The sequence below is a fragment of the Lissotriton helveticus genome, chromosome 2_1 (assembly GCF_964261635.1).
Source record: "Lissotriton helveticus chromosome 2_1, aLisHel1.1, whole genome shotgun sequence".
In the NCBI taxonomy this organism is placed as follows: Eukaryota; Metazoa; Chordata; class Amphibia; order Caudata; family Salamandridae; genus Lissotriton; species Lissotriton helveticus.
Genome location: NC_136059.1, coordinates 1,790,098,119 through 1,790,114,745, shown reverse-complemented (window position 1 = coordinate 1,790,114,745; position 16,627 = coordinate 1,790,098,119). Strand labels below are relative to the sequence as shown.

Genomic DNA, 16,627 nt, shown 5'->3' with positions numbered 1-16,627 from the left:
TCTTATCTAAATTTCTTTTTTTTTTAAAGAATACTGGATGTTGATTTATTAAGTGGAATTGTTGGCTTTGAAGAGCAGGGACGGACAGAGGTATGCAAGTGTTATGTCACAAAATGGAGTTCCGCCTCGGAGCTATTTTATTCATGTAGCCTAAGCTGTTTGTATTAGTCCATCACTGGTAAAACCTAAGGGCCTCACCCAATCCCTACTGAAAGGTCCCTGGCACTCTGACAGCGTGGTAGATTCATTGTAGTTGACATTTTTTAAAATTTCAAGACCACCATGTCACATGGACCTAGAGATAATATTTTGCTTTTCAGAAACAAACCCCTTGAGTGATGGCTCTTTCTGAAAAACCCACAACCAAACATTCAATGCCTGTGAGTGCTGGAAGTTTTCTCCCAGCATGTGACTGCAGGCACGTAACACCCATAGGGCTCAAAGGGCTTCAGCCCCCCTCCCCCAAATCGTGTGTCAACCCAGGCTGAGACAGCTTCGCGGGCACAGTCACAGTTTTTGAGCAGCTGTGGGCTGGCTGGTCTGGAGTCCGTCTTATTGCAGAAGCATCCGAGTATCATCCCCCCACTCCCCGCCGCCCCCCCCTGAAATTTGGCTCTAGTTATGCCTCTGTGTGACTGACATTTTTTTGCTGCCCTCGAGGACGCCAGCTGGGAAATCTAGCACCAGAAAACTCATCTAGAATAGGTCGGTGCCTCAGACACCATTGGGGTGGCAGTTCTAAGCAGCTGTCTCACCAGCAAGTTATTTCTAGGCCTGGATGGAATTTTAACTACATCGGAGTGTCAGAGTAATTTCAGTAATTACACATTACACGTCGATGCAGAATTACAGATAATAAAGCGATTATGCCCACTTGCAAACTAAAGAGCAACTGAGGGGAAATATCCTACCACAAGAGCACAATTTGAGAGCGGCTGCTTTTGCTGATGTTTCTTATCTGTTGCATTTAGTGCTATTTTTCCCTTCCACTGTCTCTGAAGGATATATAGAGGCAGTGTCGTTCTGTGTGGACTCCTTGGGCTTGGTGGGGTCTTCCTCGTAGGTATGTGCAACACTAAAGTCAACAACAACAGAAGGAGGGCAAGCAGGGCCAGATCCAAACAGCATTCAGTGAGCTAGAGGACAGCTCCAGCCTATGTCCTCAAATCCAGGCAGCTGGGCAGTAGACTGTACCAGTCACAGACATGACATCTCCCAAGTTCAAATGGTCAATTTATCAGGCTGGGTAAAACATGCCTATAAATGTCTTCTTCCCCTGTTATCCAGCACTAGTCACTGCCTATGAATAAATGACGAGACGCGCACTTTTCAGGAAACTTAGGGGTCCATTAGGATCTAGGGCGGATTGCCACCGTCTGCATGGCGGTGGCGATCCACCCTACATCCTTCCCCGCCCGCCACCCATTTGCCCCGAAGACCGTCCGCCGCTTTTCCGCACTGTCGAGAAGTTGACCGGGCAAAAAAGGGTTTAATATGGTGGCGGTGTCTGCTAGACACCGCCATCCATATTAGCATGGGGCGGAAACATGCCTTTCCGTGGGGCATGCAGAATTTTCTTACGGGGGCCTGTTGCGGGCCCCCAGGGTATTGGGGGGGTGTGGGATGCACATGGCGGGTACCTATGGTACCCCCCAGCATTGTCATGGACATGGTGGCAGGCACCTCGCGGTGCCGGTCACCTTGTGCATGACAATGCAGGCAGTGCATTCCCAGCATTGTGGCGGGCGGTGCTGGGAGCAACGCCCGCTACAATGCTGGGAATGGAGGATGCCACGGTGGCATCCTAATCGCCGGTGCGGGACCGCCGCACTACTGGCAGTAGGTCCCAGCACCACTAGGGTGGCGTGCGTGCGGACGGAAGTCTGCCCGCCATCCTAATGGGCCTCTTAGTGTATTCCAACGAAGGCAGCCCTTGAACAAAGAACAGCAGAAGAAGAAGAGGGTACGTGGGTTTCCTCTGCGGGTAGTGTCTATCCTCCATCTTGCAAATACCATTTTTCCACATGTACTGCGGCACTGATGATTAACCCTATCAACAGGTGCACCAGCAACGCTTACAAAGCTGTTGCAATGCGCAATTGTGCTAATGTTTGCGAAGGGTAAGGCACCACTGGGGCATGTAATGATACATTTACTAAACAAGAAACAAATAATATGCCCAAAGCCTCTGCACTAAATTTATATGGGTAATCCGGCAGACAACTCATCCAGGTGCAACTATCCAATCGAAAAACAAGAATGAACTGCCAACAACCAGGGCTTCTACAGAGGGAATCACAGTGGAGGGAATTGAGGCTACAGTGTGGAGAGGCCATTGGAGGACCCCACAGGGTTCATTACCAGTTTGATATTTAGAAGCCCCTCACAAACTGTTCCAAAAAAAAAAAACATGAAAAAGGCAGAAGAACTTATTAGGGACAACATCAATAATGGAGGGCTGGCACAACTGAACAGCTCCCCATCCAATAATGCCCTTTAGTGTTAAACTAAATACATGAGCAATATGGTCCTGTACCTAAATGGCAGACTCAAACCCCAGCGACCCTTCTTGACCAAATTGTGGGATCTTCAACAAACCACTTTCCCAGTTTGCTCTGCTCACACTTCCACTGACGCTCTACTCATTGCACCAACTGCCGACTAAAGACTCCATAGGGACAAGTTTCGAAAGAATGTACACTAGTTGTGAAATTAGGAGACCCAGAGCAACAAGAGTTGTTGCTACAGGAAAGAAGAATTCGATGGTGAAAGAGGAGGATAGACGTGGAGAGAAAACCCATCTTGGACTTCCGTTTTACTCAGTTTTGCTCATTATAAATTGTTACGCCTGCTCGAAGTATGTTCCTAAATATGGCAGGCAGTGTTGCTCTTCAGGTAAAAACTTTACATGAAGCTGTCCACTGGTCCCTGTGTTGTGTTTTGCTGGCGACTACCTCATTTTGTCAATGCTCTGCTCCTTCTAGCACACCATTTAGGCCCAGGGTATATTTTGTTCTCAGGGTATATTTTGTTCTGTGAATTTTCAAACATATTAAAACTTTTAAGCGTATTTGCTGCCCTGCTTTCTCTTTAAATATTTAGCTTGCGTCGTGGAATTGTGCACTCCTGTGTTATAAATATTTCATTCAATAAAATAAAAATACGTACTTAAAAATACACAATTTTTAAACAAAGAAACACTGGGGCACGGCTATCTCCCAGCTTTTCCTGTTAATGTGCTCACTTGCCCACCACTATGTGAATAAATGTGCATACATGTGTAATTCATTCCAATGTGTGCATAGATGTTGGGTAGTTATGTGTGTATCCATTATGCACAAGCCAACGCCATTGGCTTTGTCGGTGCTTGTTCCATTATTCTATTCCACAGATAACACAGCGCATGAGATGTTAACTAGATATAGATTTGGGGGCTATTAGGTTGGAGAAATGGGACTGACAGGAGAGAGTGGTGAACAAAATGCATGAGAACGAAGGGAACACGCCCTTCACTTACCAGCAGCTGATGTAGATTGGCGTTTATCAGATCGTGAAGGTTTATTTTGTCTTCTGGGCCCACGTCTTGTTTATACTGCCACCTTTCGGGCACAAAGGGCCACTTCATCTCCTTGGCCTCCTCAATCAGCCTCCTCAGTTCATCAGGCAGCAAACCTGAAACATGTCAAAGGGCATGTAAGTGAATCACACGCACATAACAGGACCATTCACTGCCACTGTTATGACGCGGCACCCAACGTGAGAACCATCCACACCCCCACCCCTCTCAGGCGGGCCTCAGAGGCCCTACAAGATGTTGCTTCTCCACAAGCAAGTAATGTGAATAAACCTGTCATTGGGCCGGCTCCAATATGCCCTGCAGGTAAACCGAGGCATTCATCCATCAGGAAGGCAGAAGCACTCTAGTGACTGCCAGCGCGTGAAGAGACGCGCACATGGATGCTTTCTGGAACTTTCTCTTCTGTCAGAAGAGTGCGCCTCTTGTAATCAATCATTGCCCCGGACACCTGCCTGACAGCTTTGTGGACACATTTGGGGTATTTCTCGGACGTTTTCTAATTGTACAAGGCAGTAGGCCTACTAACCTCAAAACGCCTACTAACCGACGAGTTGGCTTCGCTTCCCCGTGAGGTGCTAGGGCTAATGGATGCCTTCTGACGGCAGTTAAGTTGCACATACTCCCACTAGTAAACTCACAACAAAAGGTTACAGAAATTGGAAACTCGAGCATGATTCACCCAGAAAACAAAATATGCGACAGAAATACATTTAAAATGATTTCTCAGAGCTGGGTAGAAACAAGAGCTGTGCAAACAAGCCTATTGTTGGTTTATGATGGAAGAACAGCTTGATTTAAAACACTTTTTCAGTGCAGTTCATTATACATCATGCTAGAATTCTGAACACAATCAGTTGCATAAATGTACAGCATCATTTCATGTCATTTTCAACAAGGTAGGGGCGTGTCGGTTAACCGACCGACAGAGAAATGGCTCTTGTTTTTGCTCATTCAGACTCCAGGCCCAAGGGTCTGGCTTAGAAAATATTGGTTATGTAAATCACACAGCAAACATTACGAAAAATACATTAAAAACTCTTCAAAATTCAAAAAAGTTTCTTTATCACGTGGGAGATTTTTTTTATCTCAAAATATTTTATTGGAATAAATTTGACATATACAAAGATAAAAGAAAAACATGTGTCACAATTCTTGGCTGTTAGAATAAGGCATATTATAATACTGCACTGAGAAGTGCTTTCAAAATGATAGCTGTGTACAACTGGCAGTCTGAATCAACATATTTGAAAGTGCTTTCATACGCGATAATGCTAAAAAAAGAGGTTTGGTGAAATTAAGTATTTACTTAAGATCACACAATTTAAGGTGGGAAGCCGCGACACATCAAGGTTTCCCTTTGTAAAAATCAGCAGGAAAGGGTCTCTCTATTTGCCTTTCCCTATTTAAATCTTTGTTTTTACCTCTTAGTTCATTTTGTGCATTTTTTAAATACAGCAGAAACTCAGCCCAAGGCTGAGTGCTTTACATGAGCACCAGCTATATTACGCAAGGTCATATGCACTGTTGATACACAGAAGGAAATTAAGTGATGTGCCCAGAATCACAGGACGTTGAGCCCAAGTGGAGACTCAAACCTAGGTCCCCAGTTTCACAGTCGGCAGCTCTGACAGGAATGCCACACAATGGATAGAGGGCGGGAGGCAGGCAGAAGCCATATGAAAGCTCGTCTTATTATGAGCTCGGGGTTCCAACAGGAGCTCGAGCGGAGCCAGAGCCAGGCTTCAGACTGGAGTCTGGCTCGAGGTTTCAGTTGCTTGCCCAACTCTGAGTGTTTGCAGGGCACAAGTCCTAAAAAAAGAAGTGGGGGGACTAGCCTAGTTAATCAGTATGCAAGTGGCATCGCAGCGCGTGGAATCGCAGAGTGTGACATCAGGCGCGTTACATCACAGCACGTGACATCACAAGAACTGACATTACAAGAAGTGATATCAGGTCTTAAGCCCTCACATACATGTTTAGCAGATGTATCATGAGTACATTTGAGCACATTTCGAGTATACAGCAAAGCCTCCTGATTTAGGCAGTGGATTCGAACTTTTGTATACTACACATAAAACAATGTTACCTTTTGTTAGCGTTAAGCTTTCTATAGCCAAAGTGCTTTAAAAGAAATAGTGATATTTAAATTATTACAATGCCTCCTCAAGGGTAGTAATCTTCTATATATATATATAAAAACGAAAGTATGTCTGTTTGTCCTTTATGCATTACTACACCATTCATCCGATCGCCATGAAACTTTGGGAAGTTGTTGAGTACACTCCCGCGAAGGTTTCTGGCAAAAAAAAAAAAGAAAAATGTGTAAATGTGTTAAATGTCGGCCCCGGGCCCTCGTAATCTTTCCAATACTGAACGTTTACAGTTTACGGTGCGACTCGCTTTTGCAATGACCATCAACAAAACACAAGAACAATCGCTGCAAGTGTGTGGACTAGATTTGGAGAATCCGTGCATCTCACATGGACAACTGTATGTGGCCAGCTCACGCGTCGGAAAAACTTCTGATTTATTTGTGTACGCACCAGACGGAAAAACAAAAAATACCGTGTATGCATAAGCACTCGAATAAATAAACAGAATTAAAACAAAACTTTAAAAAAATTTCCATATTAAAATGAATACATTTCAATAAAAATTATACAATGTAAATTGAATGTTATCATAACAAGTTTTCTTAAATTTCCTTTCTTCTGAGATCGCAGCAACGCTAGTATCTATATATATATAAAAATGAAAGTATGTCTGCCTGTCTGTTTGTCCTTTATGCATTACTACACCATTCATCCGATCGCCATGAAACTTTGGGAAGTTGTTGAGGTCACTCCCGCGAAGGATTCTGTCACATTTTTTTTTTAAATCGGCCTCCCAGGGCCCTCATAATCTTTCGAATACTGAAATAGACAGGGAATTTGCGAGCATCTTCAACACTCATGACCCCCAAACGGAAATCGATTGGTCAATCTACATCAGAAGCACAAAAGAACAAGCATTTGCAATGCAATAGGTCTCGCATTTGCACGAGTTTGAGCTATTGCCATTGTAAATGACATTGCCTTTTATTTATGTGTTGATTTTAAAAACATAAATAAAAGGCATTGTTTTTTACAATGCCAATAGATTAAACTCTCGCAAATGTGAGACCTATTGATTTGCAAATGCTTGTTTCGTGTGTTTACAAGAATGTGTCCAATTTAGTATTTTTTTCTACTTTAAGTCACATTTTTTGTTCAAATTAATGATTACAGTCCAGGCAACATCAGGCAGCAAGGTATGGTGTTTTCCTTATTCATTACACGCAGATCGATTATTTCGGCGTAGGTGTTTTAGCAAGGGCGCGCGTTCCCACTTAGTTTAGGATCTTGAATGGCCCTCTTTGCAATGCCAAAGACAGAAAGCTACAGACACACATGAGCGGTGTAATCACTAACAGCCGCGTTTATCTTATATTTACATGCTCAAGTATTCTAAAGCGTGCGCAGACACCTTAACTTTAGTAATCTGAACAACATTCCCCTCTGTCCTAGTGAACATGAGGCTAGACTAGCAAATGAACACGTCATAGGAGGCAGTGGCTTACTACTACTGCTACTGCTCCTACTAGTACTACTCCTACTATACCTACTAGCACTACTACTACTACTAGTAGTCTTACTAACAATAATAGCAATAATCATAATGCATATTATTATTATTATTTTATATGGCGCCTCTTGCCGCACTGCTGTCGCTTCATAGGGCTATAAATAACTGAAAGGTATTCGCAAAGTTACACTTGGCAGGTGTACTTATGTGGATGTTGTAGTCATTCATATCTTCCAACCTCTCCACCCAAACACACGTACCTTGAAAACACGCCCCACTCAGACCTGTGTGTAGCCTGAATGTCACGATCTGAAAACTCAGACTTTCACACTTCTGTTGATAAAAAGCGGGCCACTGCAATGAGCGATAATAGGATTTTCCTTTACCGCCTAGACACCGCACCCCCATTCCGTCAACTTTCACTGCCAAGAAGGTTACAGTGCCAGAATGGGGTTCAGGTCAATGTGCGTTATTAGAAAAATGCACACTGACATATTCCATATGTACGTTTCCATACTGCACCGTGCACATACTAATAGTGCTGCAAGTAAAAAAAAGAAAATAAACACGAGGGCTAGATACAAACAAGAACGAGGTTTAGGTAGCGTTCTAAAAAGCTACTGTAAGTCCCCTGCTCGACGTGTAGTCTTTATTTTTGTTATTTTTGAAATGCATGACTGCCGCTGTCAAAACGGGCGACAGCAACCTAACTCCGCCCTCCCCCCCCCGTAACTGTCACACCTGGGGACAGGTTCGTTACTGATGAAATGAAATGAATGAAATGAAATGAAAGCAGGATTTGTATAGCGCATGGCTGCCCATGAGCGTCCCAGCGCTGAGATTGCATATACAGCTGAGGAGAGGAAAGGGGAGGGGAAAAGGGAAAAAAGAAAGAAGTTTTATTGTGGGAAGAGGTGCGTTTTGAGTAATTTTCGGAACTTCATGTGGTTGGGTTCGGCCCGAAGCTGAGTTGGAAGCGCGTTCCAAAGAGTAGCGGCTGTAACCGAGAATCGGCGTCCTCCAGTGCGGGCTTTCTTTGCTCTGTGGACCGTAGCCAGGTTCCTTTGAGAGGAGCGGAGGGGCCTGTTGGGTTTGTAAGGGTATATCATGGTCTTCAGCATTGGTGGACCTAGGTTTTGCAGGGCCCTATGGGTGGTGCATAGGGCCTTAAATATAACTCTTTCTCGAATCGGCAGCCAATGGAGTGCTTTTAGTGCTGGTTTGGCAGAGAGTCTCCGAGGTGTTCCTGTCAGCATCCGAGCAGCGGCATTCTGTGTTCTTTGAAGAACATTAAAGGTAGCCTCTGGGGCTGCCAGGAAGAGGGCGTTACAATAATCTAACCTCGATAGTATAAGTCCCTGTATAAGTAGTTTTTGAGATTGTACAGGGAGTAGAGGGAGAATTTTCCTGGCTGAGCGGAGTAGGCCGACACAGGTGCCAGCAGTTTTTTTGGCCTGTGTCTTCATAGATAGATCCTGTTCTATCCAGAAGCCTAAACTCTTTAGTTCCGTCTTGGGCTGAGGAAGGGGACCTAGGCAGGAGGGCCACATGGCGGACGGGAGAGGTGACAATTGGTGACCCAGCAGCATAAGCTCAGTCTTGGAGCCATTGAGTTTTAACCTTGATTTAGACATCCACTCGTAGATTCCCTCAAGACAGTCATGGAGGTTTTTTATTTTTTCACCTTCAAGGGAGAAAGACACAACCATTTGGGTGTCGTCGGCATATGTTACAGCTTTTATCCCAAAGGGAGTTACCACATCCTCCAGGGGGGCCATGTAGGTGTTAAACAATGTAGGGCTCAATGAAGAGCCCTGTGGAACCCCACACTGGAGGTGAAATGGGTCCGATTTTATATTGCCTTCACAGACCTGGAAGGTTCTATTCTTCAGGAACGAAGAAAGCCAGCTGAGTGCTTTGTCTCTCACCCCCAGGTTGAGTAGTCGCTGGATCAAGATCTTATGGTCCACCGTGTCAAATGCAGCGCTTAGATCCAGGAGGATCAGTAAAACCGATCCCCCTGAATCCAAGATGCATCTGGCTTCCTCGACTACCTTTACCAGGGCGGTCTCTGTCCCCTGGCCGGGGCGAAAACCTGTTTGTGATGGGCGTAGGAGATTGTTGCTTTCAAGATAGTTAGATAGTTGCTGGTTGACTAGTTTCTCTGCAATCTTACTCATACCTGGTAAGAGAGAGATTGGGCGCAGGTTCGAGAAATCTGAAGGGTCCTGGCCTGGCTTTTTTTGAAGGGCTTTGACGATCGCATGTTTCCAGTTTGGGGGAACTATTCCTTGAATGAGGGAGGCATTGATAAGATTTGTTGCTAGGTGTGAAATGACAGGGCCAATTTGTTTGAGGATACGGATGGGGGCAGGATCGGTGGGTGAGCCACTTTTCATGCTTGAAAGAGTTTTCAAGAAGTCTTCATTGGACAGTAGGTGAAAGCTATCTAAGGTCGGGCCAGTTGAGGGGAGCACCTGTTCCTCAGGGGGTTCATAGTTTGTTATGGGTGGGAGGGTTTGTAAAATATTGATGATTTTATTCTGAAAAAAGGATGCAATTTGATTGCATCTGGAGGTTGTGGGTTGCTCAGAGGAGGGTGGATTAGGGGTTTTGAGTAACTCTTTAAAGATTTTATAGGTCTCTCTGGAAGAGTTGGATGCATTTTTTATTTTTTCATTGAAGAAGGATGATTGTGCTGATTTTCGAGCTACTTTGTAGGTTCTTATAGCTTTTTTATATTCATCTTTAATAATAGGGTCCCAATTTTTCCTCCAGTTCCGCTCTTTGATCTTACAGATTTTTCTAAGGTTTTTCAATTCTTGAGAGTACCATGGGGATTTGAAGGTGGTGGTTTTTTTAGTTATGATTTTTTTGGGAGCAACTGTATCCAGAGTGGATGTGAGCCATTTGGTGAAGTTTTCGTCAGCTTTTATGGGATCGGGGAGAGCAGTGGGGGCCGAGCTTATCAATTCTTGAGTCCAACGTTCAAATGAGAGTTTGGACCAAATTCTGTCATGTTCTCTTATTGATGACATTAGGGGGGTGTTAGGGTCAATTTGCCAGGTAAATGGAATGAGGAAGTGATCCGACCATGGTAGTGGAAGAGTTGGTCGTATTTCTATTTTCGGTAGATTGGAGAAAATAGGGTCTAAGAGATGACCTTTGATGTGGGTTACCTCCGAATTTAAGAGGTGTAAGTCCAGTGATTTGAGTTCGGAGATAATGTCCTTTACGGTGCTGTCTGATCTATCCTCAAAGTGGAGATTCAGGTCACCCAGCAGGATAAGATTGAAGGTTGTGGTGCAGGATGAGGTCATAAAGTCAAGGAGAGAGCCTACAAAATTACCTAAATTACTAGGTGGTCGGTATATGAGGGTGCCCGAAAGGGATTTATTAGGAGTAATTTGGAGGGAAAAGAGTGTGCTTTCGCAGTCATCGATTCCTCCTTCTTGTATCCTGCAATTAATGGAGTTACGGTAGACAATCGCTATACCGCCTCCTTTTCCCTTAGGTCTATTAAGATGTTGTATCAGGTAACCATTGGGTAGCATATTCACCATGTCAGCTTCAGAATGGGATGTAAACCAAGTTTCCGTAAGGAAAAGTATGTCCAGATTAATATCTTGGATTAGGATTTTGATTTCTAAAGAATGTTTACAAGCGGATCTGCAATTGAGAAGGGCTAGGCTAACAATGTAAGGTGAGTGACAAGTGACTGTCTGGGGTGGTTGGCACGATGGCGGGGGTGAAGGGGTAATGGTAGGTGAGGCTGTATCGAATTGTAAGAGGTAGTCCCGAGAGTGAACAATTCGGTGATGATGGAAATTGGGCATAGTGGATGGCCCTGTGCCCGGACTGGCCCGGACGGGCCCAGACGGGCTTGCCTCTGGCGCGCCTCCGGCGCGCCATCGGCGTGCCCGCTGCGCCCGCCCGCTGCGCGGACGAGATGAGGACTTCATTTTGTAGTGGTTGGGGCCAAGTCGCCCAGCCACTAGAGCGCTGTCCAATCCCCCTTCAAATATGGCGCCCGTGAAGTGAGTGCCTCGAGGGGTGTTGCTAAGGGAGACCGGGAGCCTTGAGAAGCTTCAAGTCATGCAATTATTCTGCATGAGAAAGCGACTCGCTCCGGTCAGAAGGTGCAATTTGGCTTCTGCCACAAATTAAACACAATAATCACAGTGACACGATTAAAACAGCAAGTAAAGTGTTTTTAAAAGGCGCTAAGCGCTATTAAAAGCGGCGCTTGTCAGTTTCAGGTAATAGTTTTAGAATCAGGGGTTTGGCCTCCCGGCTTCCGCCTCAGGAGAGATGCAATCAGGGAAAGGAGAGGACGTGATTGGAAGCTCTTTTGTAGTGGTTGGGGCCAAGTCGCCCAGCCACTAGAGCGCTGTCCAATCCCCCTTCAAATATGGCGCCCGTGAAGTGAGTGCCTCGAGGGGTGTTGCTAAGGGAGACCGGGAGCCTTGAGAAGCTTCAAGTCATGCAATTATTCTGCATGAGAAAGCGACTCGCTCCGGTCAGAAGGTGCAATTTGGCTTCTGCCACAAATTAAACACAATAATCACAGTGACACGATTAAAACAGCAAGTAAAGTGTTTTTAAAAGGCGCTAAGCGCTATTAAAAGCGGCGCTTGTCAGTTTCAGGTAATAGTTTTAGAATCAAGGGTTTGGCCTCCCGGCTTCCGCCTCAGGAGAGATGCAATCAGGGAAAGGAGAGGACGTGATTGGAAGCTCTTTTGTAGTGGTTGGGGCCAAGTCGCCCAGCCACTAGAGCGCTGTCCAATCCCCCTTCAAATATGGCGCCCGTGAAGTGAGTGCCTCGAGGGGTGTTGCTAAGGGAGACCGGGAGCCTTGAGAAGCTTCAAGTCATGCAATTATTCTGCATGAGAAAGCGACTCGCTCCGGTCAGAAGGTGCAATTTGGCTTCTGCCACAAATTAAACACAATAATCACAGTGACACGATTAAAACAGCAAGTAAAGTGTTTTTAAAAGGCGCTAAGCGCTATTAAAAGCGGCGCTTGTCAGTTTCAGGTAATAGTTTTAGAATCAAGGGTTTGACCTCCCGGCTTCCGCCTCAGGAGAGATGCAATCAGGGAAAGGAGAGGACGTGATTGGAAGCTCTTTTGTAGTGGTTGGGGCCAAGTCGCCCAGCCACTAGAGCGCTGTCCAATCCCCCTTCAAATATGGCGCCCGTGAAGTGAGTGCCTCGAGGGGTGTTGCTAAGGGAGACCGGGAGCCTTGAGAAGCTTCAAGTCATGCAATTATTCTGCATGAGAAAGCGACTCGCTCCGGTCAGAAGGTGCAATTTGGCTTCTGCCACAAATTAAACACAATAATCACAGTGACACGATTAAAACAGCAAGTAAAGTGTTTTTAAAAGGCGCTAAGCGCTATTAAAAGCGGCGCTTGTCAGTTTCAGGTAATAGTTTTAGAATCAAGGGTTTGGCCTCCCGGCTTCCGCCTCAGGAGAGATGCAATCAGGGAAAGTCTTAGTGGGACGCATTGACTGTAACGGGATCACACAGTAAGGCAACTCCGCTGTTACCAAATGATTAAGTTGTAGTTGGACAAACTCCCTAAGCTTCGAACGTCCTTATCTCTGAAGTGCTCCCTGCTGGGGTAGAGCGGCTCAGCTACTGCCCCGGCCTCCGCTCGCTCTGGGAAGGGGTGTGTGAGACGCGGTACACTTATAGGATTGGGCAGAGGGGGGTGGTAGGGTTGGGGGCAGAGTCACTCGCATACGAGTCCTCCGCCTGAACCGCCAGGCAGTTCCCGACGCTCCGGAGACCTTGGTCTGCATCAGCCCGCACACGGAGCTCCGAGGCGCGATGGGTGAGCTTCGCCCGCCTTGCGCAGTTTGCAAATAAATATCAGCGGCCTGAGCGGAGGCGCCACCGAGCGGACACTGCACGCAAGTGCGCGAGGCACCAACGGCAGCCCAGCAGCCGTTCCAAAGAACCAGCAGGTTAGGGCTCACCCAAAACAGTCATGCTTTCTGTCTCCTCGTTTTCCCAGGTGCAGACAGCACCTACTTCCTGTTTGGCCGGCAATGCTTCCGGGTCGCCGCAGGCAGCGCGGCGGCCCGCCCTGCACGGGGAAGGGAGGCAGCTTTCGAGGAGGACAGCACCTGGCCGCGAGCGCGTTCTCGTGCGCGTGGCCTTAACAAATCGGCGCGCGTGGCCAGTGCTGTCCTCCTGGGAAGCTGAGCCGTTAACAATAAGGTCTCTGGCGAGAGCGAGCTTCGCTCGCTTCTAGCCGAGACCTAAAAAGGCATTACGAGCTTCAGAAACAGACGAGCAACAGGAAGCAAGATTAGAAGCTGTTCGAATACAAACTGCTCAAGCCCGTAATTCTCAAACGAACGAGCAACGAGAATCAAGATTGGAAGACGATCGAGTACGCACTGCTCAAGCCCGTTCTTCTCAAACGAACAAGTAACGAGAATCACGATTGGAAACAGATCGATTTCGCACTGCTCAAGCCCGCTCGAATGAAACAGGAGAGCAACGAGAATCAAGATTGGAAAACGATCAATTATGCACTGCTCAAGCCCGCTCGAATGAAACAGGAGAGCAACCAGAATCAAGATTGGAAGCCAATCAAGGATGCACTGCTCAAGCCACACTTAGAAATGTTTTCAAAAATAAAATGAATACCTTTCAATAACAATGACACAATGTAAATTGAATGTTATACAGAGTTTCCTTGAATTTCCTTTCTTCTGAGATCGCAGCAACGCGCGACGGGTAAGCTAGTCATATATAAATGCTATTTATTTTGTACAAATACTGGGGAAGATCCACACATCTGACGTTCTAACAGGGCATGCATATCGCCTAAACAGAGCCTGAACAAAGTGAAAAGCTGCCTTTCTCAAGTATCTGTGAAGTGCTATCAAGGTGCGAGCCTTTGTTTCCCCTCTGCTGCATTGGCATCAGGTGTGAGGCTCCTGACTGCTGCCAGCCAGGAAACTCCAACAAAAGGAGGCTTGATGACCCCTGAGACTCGGCCTTTGTTATGGAAGAGTATCCCAGCAGGAGTCAGAAATAAGACCGCCCAGTTCCTGCCTGCACGTTGTGATAGACGCAGACAACAACGTGCAGGCGCTGCTAAATGTGTCCCGGTGTTTGGAAATTACACCGGGTGAAATCAGCAGCTTTTAGTGGGGCCCAACTTCTTGGCAAGGTGGACGGCAGCTACCCTGTGAAAGAAGTGGGTGGACGCCGTCCACCCGCGTGGACCCCCGACTCGTGCCATGAGTGTTTGTGATAGAAGGCGCTCAAGAAACTTCCCGTATTTGCCAATGAAGTCCTTTAAATATCCTACATTTGGTCCACAATGTCATTGCTTACTTAATTTGTATTGCATTTATTTTTAAGTGGCACTCTTTTTTAAGAGCTGCAACAATGCTACACAGTACGGAGGGATACAAATGCATTAAAGCACTTGCAAAGCTAACAAGTCTGGTGTTGACTGCCAACATTTTTGCTTTCCCAATGTAAAAAGACAGAACACACGAGTATCAGCAATGGGGGAGCTGCTGCTCCCTCATCCAAGTAAAACAGGTATTGTATAAGCCTATGACAAATTCTCACAAAACTTTCCAAAAACAAAAAGTTCATTCACCTTGTGTGCCGACCCCTCATGGCACAAACCAAAGAACGGGTTTAAAGCAAATTTGGCAGAATGCTAGATATTGGTCCAGAAAGAGTGCTTTTTGTGATGTGTTGTAAACCCTTTAAAAAATTCCCTCCCCACGTGGTTCCCTGACCCACAAGGATGCTGTGTCCAACATCTGGGGCAACGCAGAGGCTAGACAGCTTGAATGACTCGGTTGCTGGGCTGGACAGGACATGGCTGGACGCCGCTTCCATAGTCATGAAAAGGACGAAAGGTAGACTGAGGTGGACGGATTGGAGCCATGAGGCCCAAGGATCCTGCCGTGGCCCGAGATTCCTTGAAGCGCTCAAGCGCTGAGTCAGCCTTCTAGCTGAAAAGGAGAGTGCCATCAAACGACATGTCTATCACAGATTGGACATCCCCTGAAAAGCCAGAAGTTGTCAGCCAGGAGTAGCATCGTAATGCTACCGACGAGGCAACCATTCTGCCCAGTGAGTTGGTGGTGTCCAGTCCACAACAAATGGTGAATTTCGCAGCATCTCTCCCGCCCGCAACTGCCTAGGAGAGAATGGCCCGGGCCTCCTACGGGCACAGAGGCAGCACTTACGCAACTGTATTCCAGAGGGTATGGGAGTAGTGGCCCAAGAGGCAAGCAGAATTCACGGTCCACAGTGCCAAGCTAGAGGAAGAAAACATCCTCTTCCAAAGATGGTACAGCTTCTTGGATTCACTATCGGGGGAGCAAAAGGGAATGCGTCTTTGGAAGATGAGGCTTGGACACCCAAGCTCTCAGGGATAAGGATGTTGCGTAAGGAACGCTGGGTCACTGGAGTGGGGCGGTGGCAGTGGGCGATTGTCATGTCCCTGTGCTGGGCCTAGACCAAGTGCCTAGAATGACATCAGCGAGGGATTCATTAAATGGCAAAAGAGGTTTGGTGGTAGAAGCCACAGACTGAAGCACCTCTGTCAAGATGTTAGTCCGGACTGCCACCGAAAGGAGCTTGAGGCCAAGGCCAATGACCTCGGCTGCCTTCCTCACCACCATTGTGTAAGACGCCCCCTCCTCCGTAGCCACGGTAGGGGGAGAAAGCAAGCCAGTGTCAGGGGAAGTGTCCAATCCACTGGCCTCACCAAGGTTCATCTGCCAGTCCATGAGGTCTTCAAGCTGGTCCATTAAAGGGTCCAGCTGCCCCTCCCAGTCCTCTTCCCCACCTCGCTGTACAAAATAAACATTAGGAACGAACATAGGTACAAAAAGTCCCCTCCGGCATTGGAACAGACGTCGATTGGCGCAGGTCAGGTTCCGTGTCCAAGTCAGGGACGAGGATGGGGTCAACGCCGACCACGGATATGGTCGGCGTCAGGAACTTCACCGCCGGGATAATCATCGGGGAAGGTCAAGGTGGAACGACCAATGTCAGTCAGGATCCGATAGCATATCCACATGGGGCCCGGCAGAGCCACCGGCGTCGAAGGCCTGAGGATCCCAACCGACTCCACAGGGCCCAAAGGTGCACCAGCGAAGCCAGACTGCCCAAATATAAGGTGGAAGGCCTCATAAAACTGTCACAATTGGGCAGGAGACCCTCAAACTCCCAGAAAAGTGGGGTGGCACAGAGTCATCTCAGAAACAGCGGCAAAGCTCTGTGTCGCGTCAGCCGGAGCAAAGTCGAAGGACGCCTATGCTTCTTTGACTTCTTGTGCTTACCTGAACGTCCCAAAGATTTTGAATGGGACGAGGAGAGCGGGCTCAGCTACCATTGTCGGGACCTTCCTCTTGACATAGAACAGAAGCAACGTGGAGCCGAGCACCGGGTCTCCAA

At 46.9% G+C, this 16,627-nt stretch overlaps 1 protein-coding gene across 1 annotated transcript in view; it reads right to left on the bottom strand.

Annotated features, from left to right (window-relative positions):
* The window catches only part of ALPK1 (alpha kinase 1), a 314,892-nt gene that overhangs the window by 127,729 nt on the left and 170,536 nt on the right, over nucleotides 1-16,627 (bottom strand). Inside the window, exon 4 of the mRNA XM_078676727.1 lies at nucleotides 3,518-3,672. Coding sequence (XP_078532853.1) covers nucleotides 3,518-3,672 — 155 coding nt within the window. The remainder of the gene's footprint in view (nucleotides 1-3,517; nucleotides 3,673-16,627) is intronic.